Here is a 14649-nt window from a genome sequence, read left to right as displayed (position 1 = left end):
CCGCCCATCGTCTGGGAGGTGAGGCGCGCCTCTGCCCGGCCACCCATCGTCTGGGAGGTGAGGAGCGCCTCTGCCCCGCCACCCATCGTCTGGAAAGTGAGGAGCGCCTCTGCCCGGCTGCCCCATCTGGGAAGTGAGGAGTGCCTCTGCCCGGCCACCCATCGTCTGGGAGGTGAGGAGCGCCTCTGCCCGGCCACCCATCGTCTGGGAGGTGAGGAGCGCCTCTGCCCGGCCGCCCATCGTCTGGGAAGTGAGGAGTGCCTCTGCCCGGCCGCCCATCGTCTGGGAAGTGAGGAGCGCCTCTGCCCGGCCACCCATCGTCTGGGAAGTGAGGAGTGCCTCTGCCCGGCCACCTATCGTCTGGGAAGAAGTGAGGAGCGTCTCTGTCTGGCCGCCCCGTCTGGGAAGTGAGGAGCTCCTCTGCCCGGCCGCCCCGTGTCTGGGTAGAAGTGAGGAGCTCCTCTGCCTGGCCGCTCCGTCTGGGAGGTCTACCACGGAGGCCAGAAGCAATGTGGGGGCTGGACGTGGTGGCTCATGCCTGTGGTCCCGGCACTCTGGGGGGCGAGGCGGGTTGATCACTTCGGGCTAGGAGTTCGAGACCAGTCTGGCCAACTTGGCGAAACATGAAGAATACAACAGACAAACCAACCAACCAACTCAGTGACAACAAAACAGGTCTACCCTGGAGTCATACTCTAATTTTTTCTATTTTCCTCCCTTTCTGATCCTTTATCCCACTTTCTTTTTCTTCCTCTTCCTTCTCCCTCTTCTTTGTCAAATAGAGGATTGAGTTATTATCACTGATCCATATAAAGTCCCTCTCTCATTTATTTTAACTCCCACCCCCCATTTCTATTCCCCGACTTCCCATGTGCAACCTTCCTAATATGTTTGATACGCATCTTTTTGTTTGTATGTATTTTTAGAAAATGTTTATTGTTTTTGTATGCAAAAAAAAATTAATAAAAAAATAAAAAAAAGAAAATATTAATAACTTTAATAATGTATGTTAAGTAAAGTACAGTGACTGGGAGGGCAGAAATGATATTCTTTTTGATCTGACATAAGGCATGGAATCTTGCTTATAGGTTTACATCTCGTCTTCCTCTTTGACTGAACATCAAATAGCATTCCCTCCAGAAATGGAGGGACTAACTTGTCATTAACAAAACATCCAGGGACTCTTTCCTTCCTGAGGAACATCACCACACTCAGCAAGCTGCACGATCTGCCATAGCTGTGTTCTGAGAACTTCTGTAAATAAAGTAATATTAATTATGGAGATGATGAAATCACAAGCAAAATTCCAAAATAACTTCATCTGCAACCCATGATCACACTATATCTTGCCGGGAATATGCTGGTTTGAAGTAGTCAAGGGCTAGAGCTTGAAAGAGGAGCAAATGAAGCCTGACCTTGGGAGGAACTTCCAAAGATTCAGAGCCAACTCCCAACAGGGAGCTCTCAGGGTTCAGCAAATGTCCTGAGTGTGCTGTCTGTGACGCTGGCTAGGCCAAGCCGGATGATTCCTCATGAGAATGTCCTGGCCTGTGCTGCTGAAGGTGTGTGGTCCACAATGGGGCCAGTCTGCTGTTTCCAGTCTCCAATGCAACTCATCCATGAACGTGTGTGCAAAGTTTGTAAATCTTCCATTTTTCTGTTATTTCTGTATGTATTTATTGATTTTTTTGTGTAAAATATAAAACATGGGTTCTATATTTCGTGTTTCATTATCTTCATAATTAATATTACTTTATTTACAAAGATTTAGGTCTGGGATGGATAGAAAATGAAAACTGTCCCTTCACCATGGAGTTTGAGAAGCCCCGTGGAGGATTCAAGCAACTTAGGCATTGGAATCCACCTCCTGTAGTCACTTTCAAGCCTAAAATCTGCTGAGGATCTGAACTTTGGCAGGGAAACCTGAGAATAACCATGAGGAATGGAGAAGTCTCTGTACCATGTTTAACATGATTGGAGCTGATACCGTATGTCCACATCCCCACAGTACAGATGCACTTTACAGAAGCTGGAGGTCAGTGATGTAACGGGGCTTGCCTGAAGTTGCTCAGACTGTTCGGCGCTCACATTTCCATCCAGAACCTGGTCTCTAAACTCCCAGTTCAATCTCCCACCCCAGTCCCTTATTCCAAAAAACACAACAGGAACCAGAACCAGAATCAAGTCTAAGTGTTTAATTATTATTCACATATTTCACAGAAAAAGGAATGTAGCAAATGGGTCAAGATTGTATCAAAAAACAAAAATTCTGGATTTTACAGGTCACTCTATTTGTACTTGGGAGGGCTGTCCCAACATCAGGCACAGCAGCTGCACTTCTCTGACACCCCTTTGCAGATGCAGCCCTGGGCACACTTGACACAGCCCACAGGGCAGCAGGAGCAGCAGCCTGGGGAGGAAAGGAGAGTGAGAGGTCAGAGCAGACTCGACCAGAGAACTCTCTGCCCCAACAGAGGCCTGTCTCCATCCCTCCAGCCCCAGAGGACCCTTAGTTCAGGATGGCATGGTTTTTGTTAGGAGACAACTGGTGGACATTGGAGTGAGTCTTCCTTTGAGAAAGCTGCCCCACCCCACATAAGCCCTGGAAAGTGCAGAAGACTAGACAGGCAATGACGGCCTACAGGGACAAAGGAAGGCCAGTTCCCCAGAAGCACGCACTCAGGGCCAGCCTTGGGTTCCCTCCCAACCTTAGCCACAGCCCCAGATTCCTGGAGATGGCCCCGCACTCACTCTTCTTGCAGGAGGTGCATTTGCACTCTTTGCACTTGCAGGAGCCGGCGCAGGCACAGGAGACACCTGCAAGAAGAGAAAAAGCCAGTGAACGGTTAGTGAGATGCAGAAGGTACAGCAGTGGGTCAGAGTGTCCAGTTCCCCCTTCTCTGTGCAGAGCCAGCCCTCAGAGCTCCTTTCCCACTCAGAGCAGAGGAAGAGAAGCCCCATGTCCTCTCCATTCATGCTGGGAAAACCAAGCACCCTCCTGTTTGTACTCCAAAGGAAAGTCCCAGGCTGCAGACACGGCTCAGGAAGACGGCGACTTCGACTTTCTATCCTGAACCTGGAAGAGACAATGTCCCCTCCTATCCAATGTCTCCTATCCAATCCGGTTGCTCAGAGTCAGGTTGGAGAATTGGGGCTGACTCTGAGCAAGCAGCAGAGCAGCAGCCCTGTGACCAACACACAGCAGCCCTGTGACCAACCAGGTGACTTGGAGCAGGACAGGCTTGAGCCTCAGGACTCTCAACTCTGACATAGAGGCACAGGGAGGAGGAAAATGCTCTCAGGAGCTTGGCCAAGAGGAAAGCACTGGACGAATAAAGGAGTCCCCTTTACCTCAGATCGCAAAATACGACCTCCTCAAACCCAGGGACACTCTCCATGGTGTGTGGGAATTTGGCATCCCAAGGCACAGAACCCGGGCGTCCCTTACCAGCGGCGCAGGAGCAGTTGGGGTCCATTGCAACCCGAGGCGAGACTAGAGTTCCCAAACGAGAAGGGAAGAGGCAGTGGTGCACGTGGAAGGCGTAGTGGAGCCCAACAGCCAGCGGCTGCTTTTACAGTCAGGAGAGGGGGCCGGGCGCAGACGCCCCGCCCCGCCCTTGCACCCGCCCCGCTGAGTCCGCACCGCCCGCGGTCCTGGCCTGGGCTGTGCGCAGGAGATGGGCCAAGTGCAAGGTCCCTTGAGCGCAACTGGGTGCACACCGCAGGACTGCCCCTTTCGCACCGGCTCGCGAGGGAGGCGCTGTGCCCCCCCATGTGCGGCTTCTCTCACCCTGCCAGGCCTTCCCAGCTTCCCTGAGGTTGCCTGCTACACCCGCCCCTTGGCGTTCCGCCTACCCCCGTATTCTGGCTTTCCCCTCACCTTCACCAACGCCCAGGTCTCTAGTGAATAGCTAAGCCTTTCCTGGAGTGGAGGGCAACCCCAGTCTTGCGCTCCACTTTCTAGATCTGCCAAAGCAGGGAGCATAGCAAGGGAGTAGTATGCAAAGGGCAGGCCAAGGGTGCGAACTTCGCATCTCCGGCATTATCCGCCCTGTCCCCGTTCCCACCTCAGTCCTTTGGCCACGTTTCTCCTGTGCACAGCAACACGGAAGACACAGGGCTCTGCCTCTCTCTTCCATTCTCCACTCTTGAGGAGCTGAAAGGGCCACATTTGTCCAGGTCCTCCTTTGTATAAATCTCTCCAGGGTCTCCCCACAGCCTAGCCGGGTACCCCACTACAGGATGGCAGTTTGGAAAGTGTGGCATGTCCCTAGAAGAGGGATAATTGAAGGTGATATGAAGATCCTGCATTAAATTAGAAAGCAAGAGCGCTGGTTATTTTTCCTTCCATATTCCTATTACTCCACGTTACACGGGTCTGTGTTTGGCCCTGTTTAGTCACTTTCTATCTTTGAACTCTCACAGCAACCCTAAAGGGACATGAGTTCTATTCACAAACCCGTATTCCTAATCTGGACAATGACAAGGAGTTCAAGCCACTAGCCCAGGGTCAGGGGGCTGGGAAGTGGCACTGCTTGGTGTGAATCCTGTCAGCTTCTCAAGGTAGAGAGGTCAGTGATGAAGCTTCCCTCTGGCCTAGGTATGTTTATCTCTTCACTGCTTGAAATCTTTAAACAAAACCAAGCTTAAGGTCAGTCCTGGAAGCAAAACAGAGACATAGAGGGATATGAATAAGTATACTTTGATGGGAGGGAGGCAGGGTCCTGTGCCTTCCGTGTTGCTGTGCACAGGAGAAACGTGGCCAAAGAACTGAGCTGGGGACGGGGACAGGGACAGGCAATGCCAGAGATCCGAAGGTCGCATCCTCGGCCTGTCCCTTGCACACTACTCCCTCGCTGTGCTCTCTGCTCCCACCAATCCAGACAATTGAACAAGAGACTGGGGTTGCACTGGGACTCCAGGAAAGCCTTAGCTGTTGACAGGAGTTGGGCAGGCCCGGGGGTGTGGGGCGCAGGTCAGGATCTCGGGGCCCGGGGAACGCCAAGGGGCGGGAGTAGCAGGTAATCTCAGGGAACTGGGCAGGCCCGGGAGGGCGAAAGAAGCAGCTCACCCAGGTGCACAGCGCCTCCCGCGGGAGCCGCTGCGAAAGGGGCGTCCCCGCAGTGTGCACCGACCTGAGCTCGAGGTACTTTGCGCCCGACCTGTCTGCTGCGCACAGCCCAGCCCAGGACCGCGGGCGGCTCGGAAACAGTGGGTCGGGTGCAAGGGCGGGGCAGGATCTCTGCGCCCGGCTCCCTCCCCTGACTAGAAAAGGAGCTGCCAACTGTTGCGCTCCACCACGCCCTCCACGTGTTCCACTGCCTCTTCTCTTCTCGCTTGGGAACTCCAGTCTCACGTCGGCTTGCAATGGACCCCAACTGCTCCTGCGCGGCTGGTAAGGAACGCCCGGGTTCTGTGCCTTAGGATGCCAAATTCCTAGACACCATAGAGAGTGTCCCTGGGTTTGAGGAGGTCATATTTTGCGGTCTGAGCTGAAGAGGACTTCTTTACTTCGTCCAGTGCTTTCCTCTTGTCCAAGCTCCTGAGAGCATGTCCCTCCTCCCTGTGCCTCTATGTCAGAGTTGAAGGTCCTGAGGCTCAAGGCTGTCCTGCTCCACATCACCCCATTGGTCACGAGGCTGCTGGCTGAGCCCCAATGCTCTAACCAGCCTCTGAGCAGCCGGATTGGATGGGAGGCATTGGATAGGTGGGGACATGGCCTCTTCGGGGTTCAGGACAGAATGTCGAAGTCACAGTCTTCCCGGGCTGTGCCTGGAGCCTGGGACTTACCTTTGGAATACAAATGGAGGGTGCTTGGTTTTCCCAGCATGAATGGAGAGGAGATGGGTCTTCTCTTCCTCTGCTCTGAGTGGGAAAGGAGCTCTGAGGACTGGCCCTGAACAGAGAAGGGGGAACTGGACACTCATTGACCCACTGCTGTACCTTCTGCATCTCACTCACAACACACTGGCTTTTTCTATTCCTTGCAGGTGGCTCCTGCACCTGCGCCAGTTCCTGCACATGCAAAAAGTGCAAATGCACCTCCTGCAAGAAGAGTGAGTGCGGGGCCATCTCCAAGAATCTGGGGCTGTGGCTAAGGTTGGGAGGGAACCCAAGGCTGGCCCTGAGTGCCTGCTTCCTTTGTCCCCCTAGGCCGTCACTGCCTTTCCAGTCTTCTGCCCTGTCCAGGGCTCCTGTGGGGCTGGGCACTCTCTCATAGGCAGACTCACCCCAATATCCACCAGTTGTCTCCTGAAAAAGCCGTGCCATCCTGAACTAAGGATCCTCTGGGGCTGGAGTCTGAGCTCAAGCCAGGCCTGCTGTTGGGAGAGGGAGCTCCCTGGTCAAGTCTGCTTTGACTTCTTTCTCCCTCTTTCCCCAGGCTGCTGCTCCTGTTGCCCCCCGGGCTGTGCCAAGTGTGCCCAGGGCTGCATCTGCAAAGGGGCATCGGAGAAGTGCAGCTGCTGTGCTTGAAGTCCGGACAGCCCTGCTCCCAGATGAAAACAGAATGACACATAAAATCCAGGATATTTTTTCTACAACCCCGACCCATTTGCTACATTCCTTTTTTTTTCTGTGAAATATGTGAATAATAATTAAACAGATTTGATTCTGGTTCTGGTTCCTGTTGTGTTTTTTGGAATAAGGGACTGGGGTGGGAGATTGAACTGGGAGTTTAGAGACTGGGTTCAGGATGGAAATGTGGGTGCTGAACAGTCTGAGTGCCTTCATGCAAGCCCCGTTACATCACTGACCTCCACCTTCTGTAAAATGCACCTGCACTGTGCCGTATCATATGGGGATGGGAACATATGCAATCAGCTCCACTCATATTGAATGTGGTACAGAGACTTCTCCATTCCTCATGGTTATTCTCAGGTTTCCCTTCCCAAGTTCAGATCCTCAGCAGATTTTAGGCTTGAAAGTGACCACAGGAGGTGCATTCCAATGCCTAAGTTGCTTGAATCCTCCACGGGGCTTCTCAAACTCCATGGTGAAGGAACAGTTTTCATTTTCTATCCATCCCAGACCTAAACCTTTGTAAATAAAGTAATATTAATTATGAAGATAATGAAACAAAATATAGAACCCATGTTTTACATTTTACACAAAAAAAATCAATAAATACATACAGAAATAACAGAAAAATGGAAGATTTACAAACTCTGTACATATGTTCATGGGTGATTTGCATTGCAGACTGGAAACAGCAGACTGGCCCCATTGTGGACCACACACCTTCAGCAGCACAGGCCAGGACATTCTCATGAGGAATCAACAGGGTGGCCTAGCCAGCATCACAGACAGCACACTCAGGACACTTGTTGAACCCTGAGAGCTCCCTGTTGGGAGTTGGCTCTGAATCTTTGGAAGTTCCTCCCAAGGTCAGGCTTCATTTGTTCCTCTTTCAAGCTCCAGCCCTTGACTACTTCAAACCAGCATGCTCCTGGCAAGAGGCAATGTGATCATGGGTTGCAGATGAAGTTATTTTGGAATTTTGCTTGTGATTTCATCATCTCCATAATTAATATTATTTATTTACAGAAGTTCTCAGAACACAGCTATGGCAGATCGTGCAGCTTGCTGAGTGTGGTGATGTTCCTTAGGAAGGAAAGAGTCCCTGGATGTCTTGTTAACGACAAGTTGGTCCCTCCGTTTCTGGAGGGAATGCTATTTGATGTTCAGTCAAAGAGGAAGATGAGTCTCCTTGCATAGAAGTCAGGACCACGCTTACCTGCTGCTTCTTGGTGAAGCGATTTCAGAAGGCAGCCTGCACCTAGGGCACAGTTTTAGTTGTCAGGCAGTCCTAGTTCACAGCCCACTCCACCACTTACTGGCTGTGTAGTTTGGGCAAGTCACCCAAACTCTCTGAGCATCTAGTGCCTCATTTGTAGAAAGGAGATTATATCTCAATGCAGGGATTAAATGAGAGAGTGGGCTGGGCACAGTGGCTCATGCCTGTAATACCTGCACTTTGGGAGGCAGAGGTGGGAAGGTTGTTTGAGCCTAGGAGTTTGAGACCAGCCTGGGCAACACAGAGAAACCCTGTCTCTACAAAAATTACAAAAATTAGACGATGTGATGCCATGCACCTGTGGTCCTAGCTGCTCTGGAGGCTGAGAAGGGAGGATCACTTGAGCTCAGGAGGTAGAAGTTACAGTCAGCAAGATCGTGCCACTGTACTCCAGGTTGGGCAACAGAACAAGACTCTATCTCAAAAAAAAAAAAAAAAAAAAAAAGAGCGAGAGAGAATGAGGAATGATGCCTGGCAAGTGGTGAGTAGTCTATAATATTGCCTATTGCTTATTTAAAACGATCATTACACATAACGTAGCGGATATTTGTTTATTCACAGACAAAGTAGCCAGGCCTGGAGTGCCTAGCTGTGTATGCTGTCATTATCATCTACCACTCAAACGCAGGTCCTGTGGACCAGAGAGCCATTCACTGTTCCCACAAAAATGTCATCAACACAGGGTTATAAAGCTATGAGCAAGATGCTGTGCCTCATGTCACATATAGAATGACTGCCATTTCTGCTGCCATGTGCACATTTTATGTATCATTTCACATTGAAATGATTAATACTTTCTGAGATGAACAAATTTTGCTCTTGGCTTGAGAGATAGGAACTGAAGCCCAGGGAGGTCATGGCTATGCACAGGGTCTCACTGCCAACTCAACGTGCTTCCACCACTGCCTCCCGGCCAGACATTCAGCGTCCTCATCTTTGTATTGACTTGGTGGCATAGAGCATGGGGTAAGGACATGATGCTGCAGTCAGCCTGCATAAGTGCAAATCCCACCTCTGCCACTATGTGTGTGACATAACCTCTTTGTGTCTCAGTCTCATTAACTGGAGTATAATAATGTCTGCTTGTAAAATTAAATGGCTTAATTCATGTAAGGAACTTAGAATGGTGCCTGGCAAGGGGTGAGTCATCTATAACATTAAATGTTGCTTTTTTTTTTCTCATTACATATAGCGTGGGGGATATTTACTTACTCACAGACAAAACAGCCAGGCCAGATATGCTCACTTTGTATGTCCTGCTATTCTCATCTGCTACATGAACATGTGTCCTGTGGTCAAAAGGGACATTTGCTCTTCCCATATAATAGTCATCAACACTAGGGATATAAAGCTATACGCAAGATTCCATGCCTCATGTCAGATGAAAAAGAATGTCATTTCTGCACTCACAGTCACTGTATTTTACTTAGCGTATAACATTGAAGGGATTGACATTTTCTTAAATATTTTTTTATTTAAAGCAAACTCTTTTCCACCAGTGAAAATGAAAATCAATCTTATTCCACACATAGAAGATAGTCAGAAAAGGCTGGGCGCGGTGGCTTACGCCTGTATTCCTAGCACTTTGGGAGGCCGAGGCAGCCAGATTACCTGAGGTCAGGAGTTGGAGACCAGCCTGGCCAACTTGGTGGAACCCGGTCTCTACTAAAAATACAAATATTACTTGGCATGGTGGCACATGCCTGTAGTCCCAGCTACTCTGGAGCCTTACGCAGGAGAATTACTTGAGCTCGGGAGACAGAAATTGCAGCGAGCCGAGATCGCGCCACTGCACTCCAGCCTGGCCGACAGAGGAGACACCGTCTCAAAAAAAAAAACAACAACAACAAAAAACCCCCAAAAACAAAAAACAAAACAAAACAAAAAAAGATTTCCAGCAATAGAGAAGTGCTGACAAACTCAGGCCAAAGGAAGGCTTGATCATGGACACTTTCTCTTGAAACGCTGGCTGGATTCAAATCAGTGTAAACTTTTTAGCTCTGTGATGTTGAGCAAGTTACTTCAACTTCTTGTTATAGTTGTCAGATTAGTAAAACGGGTCATAAATAGTATTTCCCTTTAGGATTGCTGGGAGTGTTCAAGGAATGAATTATTTAAAAAGGCCTGGCACATTTTAAATGTTACATGATAAGAACATTGAGGAGAAATCCCCACTTCTCTCCTTGATTGACCGCAGGGTCTGCATGTCACCTAAAGTCATCCTCTTTGGAGGGCATCCCTCATTTTCAAAACTGCCATTCTGCAGTGGGGTGGCCGGCAGGCCTGGAAAGTCCCGGAGAACTATATGAAAAGGAGGAAACCGACAAATGTGCCCGCCATCACCTCAGAGGAGGAGCATGGAGGCAAGAGAGAGAGGCCGACCCGTGGTCGCCACGATCTGTCTACAGGGGAAACGAGTTTGAGGGTCTTAGGTGGGAAGAGGACAAACAGGTAATGAGGGGAGAGGGCGAGGGAGAAGCAAAAGTCACCTCCACCGTGGCTCATCTGCACACGGCTCACTCGCTCTGCTCCCCGCTCTAGCCAATGAAGAAGGTGAGCACGAGGATGGAGCTGCACACGGACCCGGGAGAGGCGAAGCTGATGGCGACTGTGCGGGGCGGCGGGAATGGAGGGGGTGGGGACAGCGCGACCACAGGGTGGCAGGGGCGGCGCGTACCTCTGGCAGCACAGCCCCTCTCGCACGAGCGGGCCCCAAAGGGGCGGCCCCCGGCAGCCCACCAGGCTGCACTCAGGGTATAGTGCGCCTGACCCGCCTGCTGCGAACAGCTCAACCCAAGACCGCAGGCGCCGCGGATTCCGCGTAGGGTTGGGGGAGGGGGTACTCTGCACCCGGCCCCCTCCTCTAACTATAAATTGAGCTTCCGGTTCCTAGAATCCACCACGCCTCCCACCTGCCCCACTGCTTCTTCGCCTCTCCCTTAGGAACTCTAGCTTCACCTCGCCTCGTAATGGACCCCAACTGCTCCTGCTCCACTAGTAAGGGATACCGGCTTTCCGGGCCTTAGAGTATCCATTTTCATTCCAGAGGATAGAATGTACCCGGGGCAGGAGGGAGGCGCATGTTAGCTCTTCCTAAAGTGGCCTCCTTTACTTTGCAGTTCTCGGGTTTTTCCCTGTCAAGCGCCTTCATTACCACTTGGAATGTTGCCACCATCTTCCCAGCGCCTCCCTTTTTTTTTTTTTTTTGAGGCAGAGTCTTGCTCTGTCCACCACGCTGGAGTGCAGTGGCCGGATCTTGGCTCACTGTAAGCTCCGCCTCCCGGGTTCACGCCATTCTCCTGTCTCAGCCTTCTGAATAGCTGGGACTACAGGCGCCCGCCACCACGCCCAGCTAATTTTTTGTATTTTTAGTACAGACGGGGTTTCACCGTGTTAGCCAGGATGGTCTCGATCTCCTGACCTCATGATCCGCCCGCCTCGGCCTCCCAAAGTGGCCCTCCCATTTTTGAAGCGAGAAGACTGAGGCTCAAAACTGCCGGGTCACCCAGATAGCCAGTGGGTTCCCAGGCTGGGACCCAGTGCTCTGTCCAGCATTAGAGCTGCCTGAGGTGGATGGGAGGCAGGGAGCGTTGCCTCTTAGGGATTCCTGATATAAGGCCTTGGGGAGTAAAATTAGGAGGGCGCCTGCCCATCCGAGACGGTGGGGAAAAAGGGTGGGGCTGGGCTTCCGTGTGCCTGAGTGGAACAAGGTACCAGGTTTCCCATGCACTGAGCAGGAGGATGCTGAGGGCCTGCTCCTAACCCTGCACCACGCTCACCGCTTACTGCCTTTTTCTCTTCCCTGCAGGTGGCTCCTGCACCTGCACCAGCTCCTGCAAATGCAAAGAGTGCAAATGCACCTCCTGCAAGACGAGTGAGTGCGGGACCTTCCCTGGGAATCGCGGGGAGGGGGGGTGCTGGGCTGAGTCAGAGGAGGGATCTCAGATTCTGCAGGCAGGAGCAGGCTCATCATTAGCTTCCCACATCCCCTGAAACGGATTCAGGATCAGAGCTGGAAGAACATTAGAGATGGTTGATTCCTACCCAACCTTCATTCTTAACAATGGGGAAACCGAGGTCACAAGAATGTACCAGATGGCCAACCACAGACCTGATTCTTGAGGACTTTCCTCACTGAAGTGTATGGTCCTGGGGAATTGCCCGTCCTTTGTCCCCACAGTCCCAGTCACTGCCTGTCCAGTCTTCTGCCCTGTCCTGGCTCAGGTGGGGCTGAGCAAGTTTTTCATAGGTAGGCTCTCACTCCAAAGATCCACCATTGTCTCCTGACAGAGCACACCATCCCGAAATAAGGCTCCTCTGGGTCTGGGTGCAAGCTTGAGCCGGGCCCACTGTTGGGGCAGAGAGGTGCCTGTTCAAGTCTGCTGTGAACTCTCTCTCTCCCCTTCTTCCCCAGGCTGCTGCTCCTGCTGCCCCGTGGGCTGTGCCAAGTGTGCCCAGGGATGTGTCTGCAAAGGGACATTGACAAGTGCAGCTGCTGCTCCTGATGTAGGAAAAGCTCTGTTCCCAGAAGTAGAAAGTGTACAAACCCAGAATTGTTTTCCATACAACCCTGACCCATTAGTACATTTGGTTTTTTAAAAATAAAATTTGTTAATGATAATAAAAGTTGACTTTATTCTGGCTCAGTTTTATTTTGTGTGCCTTGGAAATAAGTGATGTGATACCCAACAGAGCTGGGATAAGCGATTGCATTGAGAGTCCAGACACATGGGTGCTGGTACCATGTCCTATCACCTTACACACTGAGTGCCTTAAGGCAAATCACATTACCTGTCTCTGCTAAAAAATGTAAAAGCATTATACATGTAGGCCGGGCATGGTGGCTCACACCTGTAATCGCAGTACTTTGGGAGGCTGAGGTGGGCAGATCACAAAAGGTCAGAAGTTCAAGACCAGTCTGGCCAACGTGATGAAACCCCCATCTCTACTAAAAATACAAAAATTAGCCATGAGTGGTGTCGGGTGCCTGTAATCCCAGCTATTTGGGAGGCTGAAGCAGGAGAATCACTTGAACCCGGGAAGTTGTGGTTGCAATGAGCCGAGATTGCGCCACTGCACTCCTGCCTGGGTGACAAGAGGGAAAGTCCAATTCAAAAAAAAAAAAAGCAATATACATGTAAGAGATATAATGGCATGGGCGTGGGCATCTGTAACAGACCTAAGCTTTGGGAAAATGAACTGAAATGAATTAGTATGACATATAAAAACAAAATCTACTTTTTAATATTAAACAGGCAAATTATTAATAAATATAAATATATGAAAATAAAATACAAAAAACAATATATGAAAATATATGACTATATTTAAATAAACATACAAAAAACAGAAATATAAAAATTTACAAACATTGCATATATGTTCTAGGGTGTGTATTTCAGACTGGGAACAGTTTGTAGACTGACCCTCGTGCGTGGATCACACACCTTCAGCAGTGCTGGCCTGGACATGTCCGAAAGGAACTATCTGTCCTGAATGGCACCATGTCATTCATGGAACTCTCGCTACCCCTGAGAGCTCCTTGTTCTGACTCGGCTCTGAATCTTTGGAAGTTTCTCCCAAGGTCAGGCTGCAGTCTCCTCCTTCAAATTCCAGCCCTTGGTTACTTCAGGCCAGTGCAGTGAATAGGCAGGTGGAGTGAAGTGTCCAGCATCATCCTGGCAAGCTGACTATAGATAGCAACTGGGGTTCCCAGGTGAAGTATTTGACGCTGCCTCTGCAGAGGTGATGGCATATTCTGTAGTTTGAAGGTGTGTGGTGTTCATTGAGAAGGATGAGGACTGATCATTGCTACCAACAGCTGGTCCCGCCAGCTATCTCCTCAGGGAATTGTTATTTGAGGTTCAATCACAGGGAAGATGAGACAGGTGGCCCAGGAGTCAAGCCCTAGATGGGCTGCAGGTGGTCTTTGTGACGAGGGAATTTCAGAAGGTAGCCTGGGCCAAGTGCAGGCTTTGATGTCACACAACTGGGTTCACAGCCCACTTCACTCCTTACTGGCTGTGTGGCCTGCACAAGTCGCTTAACCTATCTGAGCCTCCATTTCCTCATCTGTATACAGGAGATTATATTTCCATATAGGGATCAAATGGGACAGTGGCCTGGTACTAGGGGCCTAGGGCTTACTGAACAATGCTATTATAATCATTTGTCTATGTGGACTTTCCAGACAGACAATCCTGTTAGCTCCCATCAAACTCCTTGGAAAAGGCCCATCTGCCTGCAGGTATTATGTGGACTGGAAGTTGGAGATGGGTTTAGAGTCTTGCTGTTCTGGTCTCAAGGGCATGTGGATGACCTCCTGCACCCACTCTCCAGGATAAGACACTGCTCCAGCATTCAGACAGAGAACAAGCCTTTCCCACCTTTCAAGTCATTTGATCTTCACACAAACCAGAGACACAGTGAATGTTCAGGGTTTGGTGAGATGGCGTTGTCTTCTAGAGGAGTTGTACTGTCTTTTAGAGGAGTTAAGCAATCTTCCCAAGGTCACGCAGTTCAGAAGTAAAGGCATGAATGAATCTATGCTGTGGGTGTCCTCATGCCCTCGCCATAGCGAAAGATCATGCTGTCAATGGATGCTAAGCCTGGCCCCTCACATTCCAGAGCTGGAAGGGCCAATGGTTAGTTAGCCCAGTTGTGCCCCTGACTTGATAGTTGTGGAACTGAAGCCCAGAGAGGACACAAAGCTATGCAGAGGCTCTGATTGCCAGCTCAGTGCTCTTCCCACTGTGCCTCTGTGCCAGAGTTAGTGTCCTCATATGTCACATGACAGGGTGACACAGGGTTGTGGTTGAGGGCATTATTATATGGTCAGCTTGTATGAGTGCCAA

The 14649-nt window shown here is 50.4% G+C and overlaps 2 protein-coding genes and 1 pseudogene across 2 annotated transcripts; 2 read left to right on the top strand and 1 right to left on the bottom strand.

The window, feature by feature from the left end:
- Window positions 1–2184: 2184 nt before the first annotated feature.
- Window positions 2185–3548, bottom strand: LOC129457701 (metallothionein-1F). Its single transcript, XM_055233153.2, has 3 exons — window positions 3449–3548; window positions 2752–2817; window positions 2185–2410 (listed from the first exon to the last, which is right to left on the bottom strand). The coding sequence occupies exons 1-3, from the start codon at window positions 3474–3476 to the stop codon at window positions 2319–2321; spliced, it is 186 nt and encodes a 61-aa protein (XP_055089128.1). The 5' UTR covers window positions 3477–3548; the 3' UTR covers window positions 2185–2318.
- A 1754-nt stretch (window positions 3549–5302) lies between these two features.
- Window positions 5303–6615, top strand: LOC134731811 (metallothionein-like). The gene is made up of 3 exons (XM_063612677.1): window positions 5303–5395; window positions 5991–6056; window positions 6383–6615. The coding sequence occupies exons 1-3, from the start codon at window positions 5368–5370 to the stop codon at window positions 6472–6474; spliced, it is 186 nt and encodes a 61-aa protein (XP_063468747.1). The 5' UTR covers window positions 5303–5367; the 3' UTR covers window positions 6475–6615.
- A 4078-nt stretch (window positions 6616–10693) lies between these two features.
- On the top strand, window positions 10694–12416 carry LOC129457704 (metallothionein-1-like; annotated as a pseudogene).
- The last annotated feature ends 2233 nt before the right edge of the window (window positions 12417–14649 follow it).

This window comes from Symphalangus syndactylus, chromosome 11 (genome assembly GCF_028878055.3).
Source record: "Symphalangus syndactylus isolate Jambi chromosome 11, NHGRI_mSymSyn1-v2.1_pri, whole genome shotgun sequence".
In the NCBI taxonomy this organism is placed as follows: Eukaryota; Metazoa; Chordata; class Mammalia; order Primates; family Hylobatidae; genus Symphalangus; species Symphalangus syndactylus.
Note: the sequence above shows the minus strand (reverse complement) of the source record. Positions and strands in the feature narration are given on the sequence as shown.

Excerpts from the sequence above, each read along its gene's own strand:
- LOC129457701 (XM_055233153.2), bottom strand. The coding sequence starts at position 3,476 with ATGGACCCCAACTGCTCCTGCGCCGCTG. Across the intron at positions 2,818-3,448 it reads CAACTGCTCCTGCGCCGCTG|GTGTCTCCTGTGCCTGCGCC; the intron begins GTAAGGGACGCC and ends CTCTTCTTGCAG. Across the intron at positions 2,411-2,751 it reads ATGCACCTCCTGCAAGAAGA|GCTGCTGCTCCTGCTGCCCT; the intron begins GTGAGTGCGGGG and ends TTTCCTCCCCAG.
- LOC134731811 (XM_063612677.1), top strand. The coding sequence starts at position 5,368 with ATGGACCCCAACTGCTCCTGCGCGGCTG. Across the intron at positions 5,396-5,990 it reads CAACTGCTCCTGCGCGGCTG|GTGGCTCCTGCACCTGCGCC; the intron begins GTAAGGAACGCC and ends TATTCCTTGCAG. Across the intron at positions 6,057-6,382 it reads ATGCACCTCCTGCAAGAAGA|GCTGCTGCTCCTGTTGCCCC; the intron begins GTGAGTGCGGGG and ends CTCTTTCCCCAG.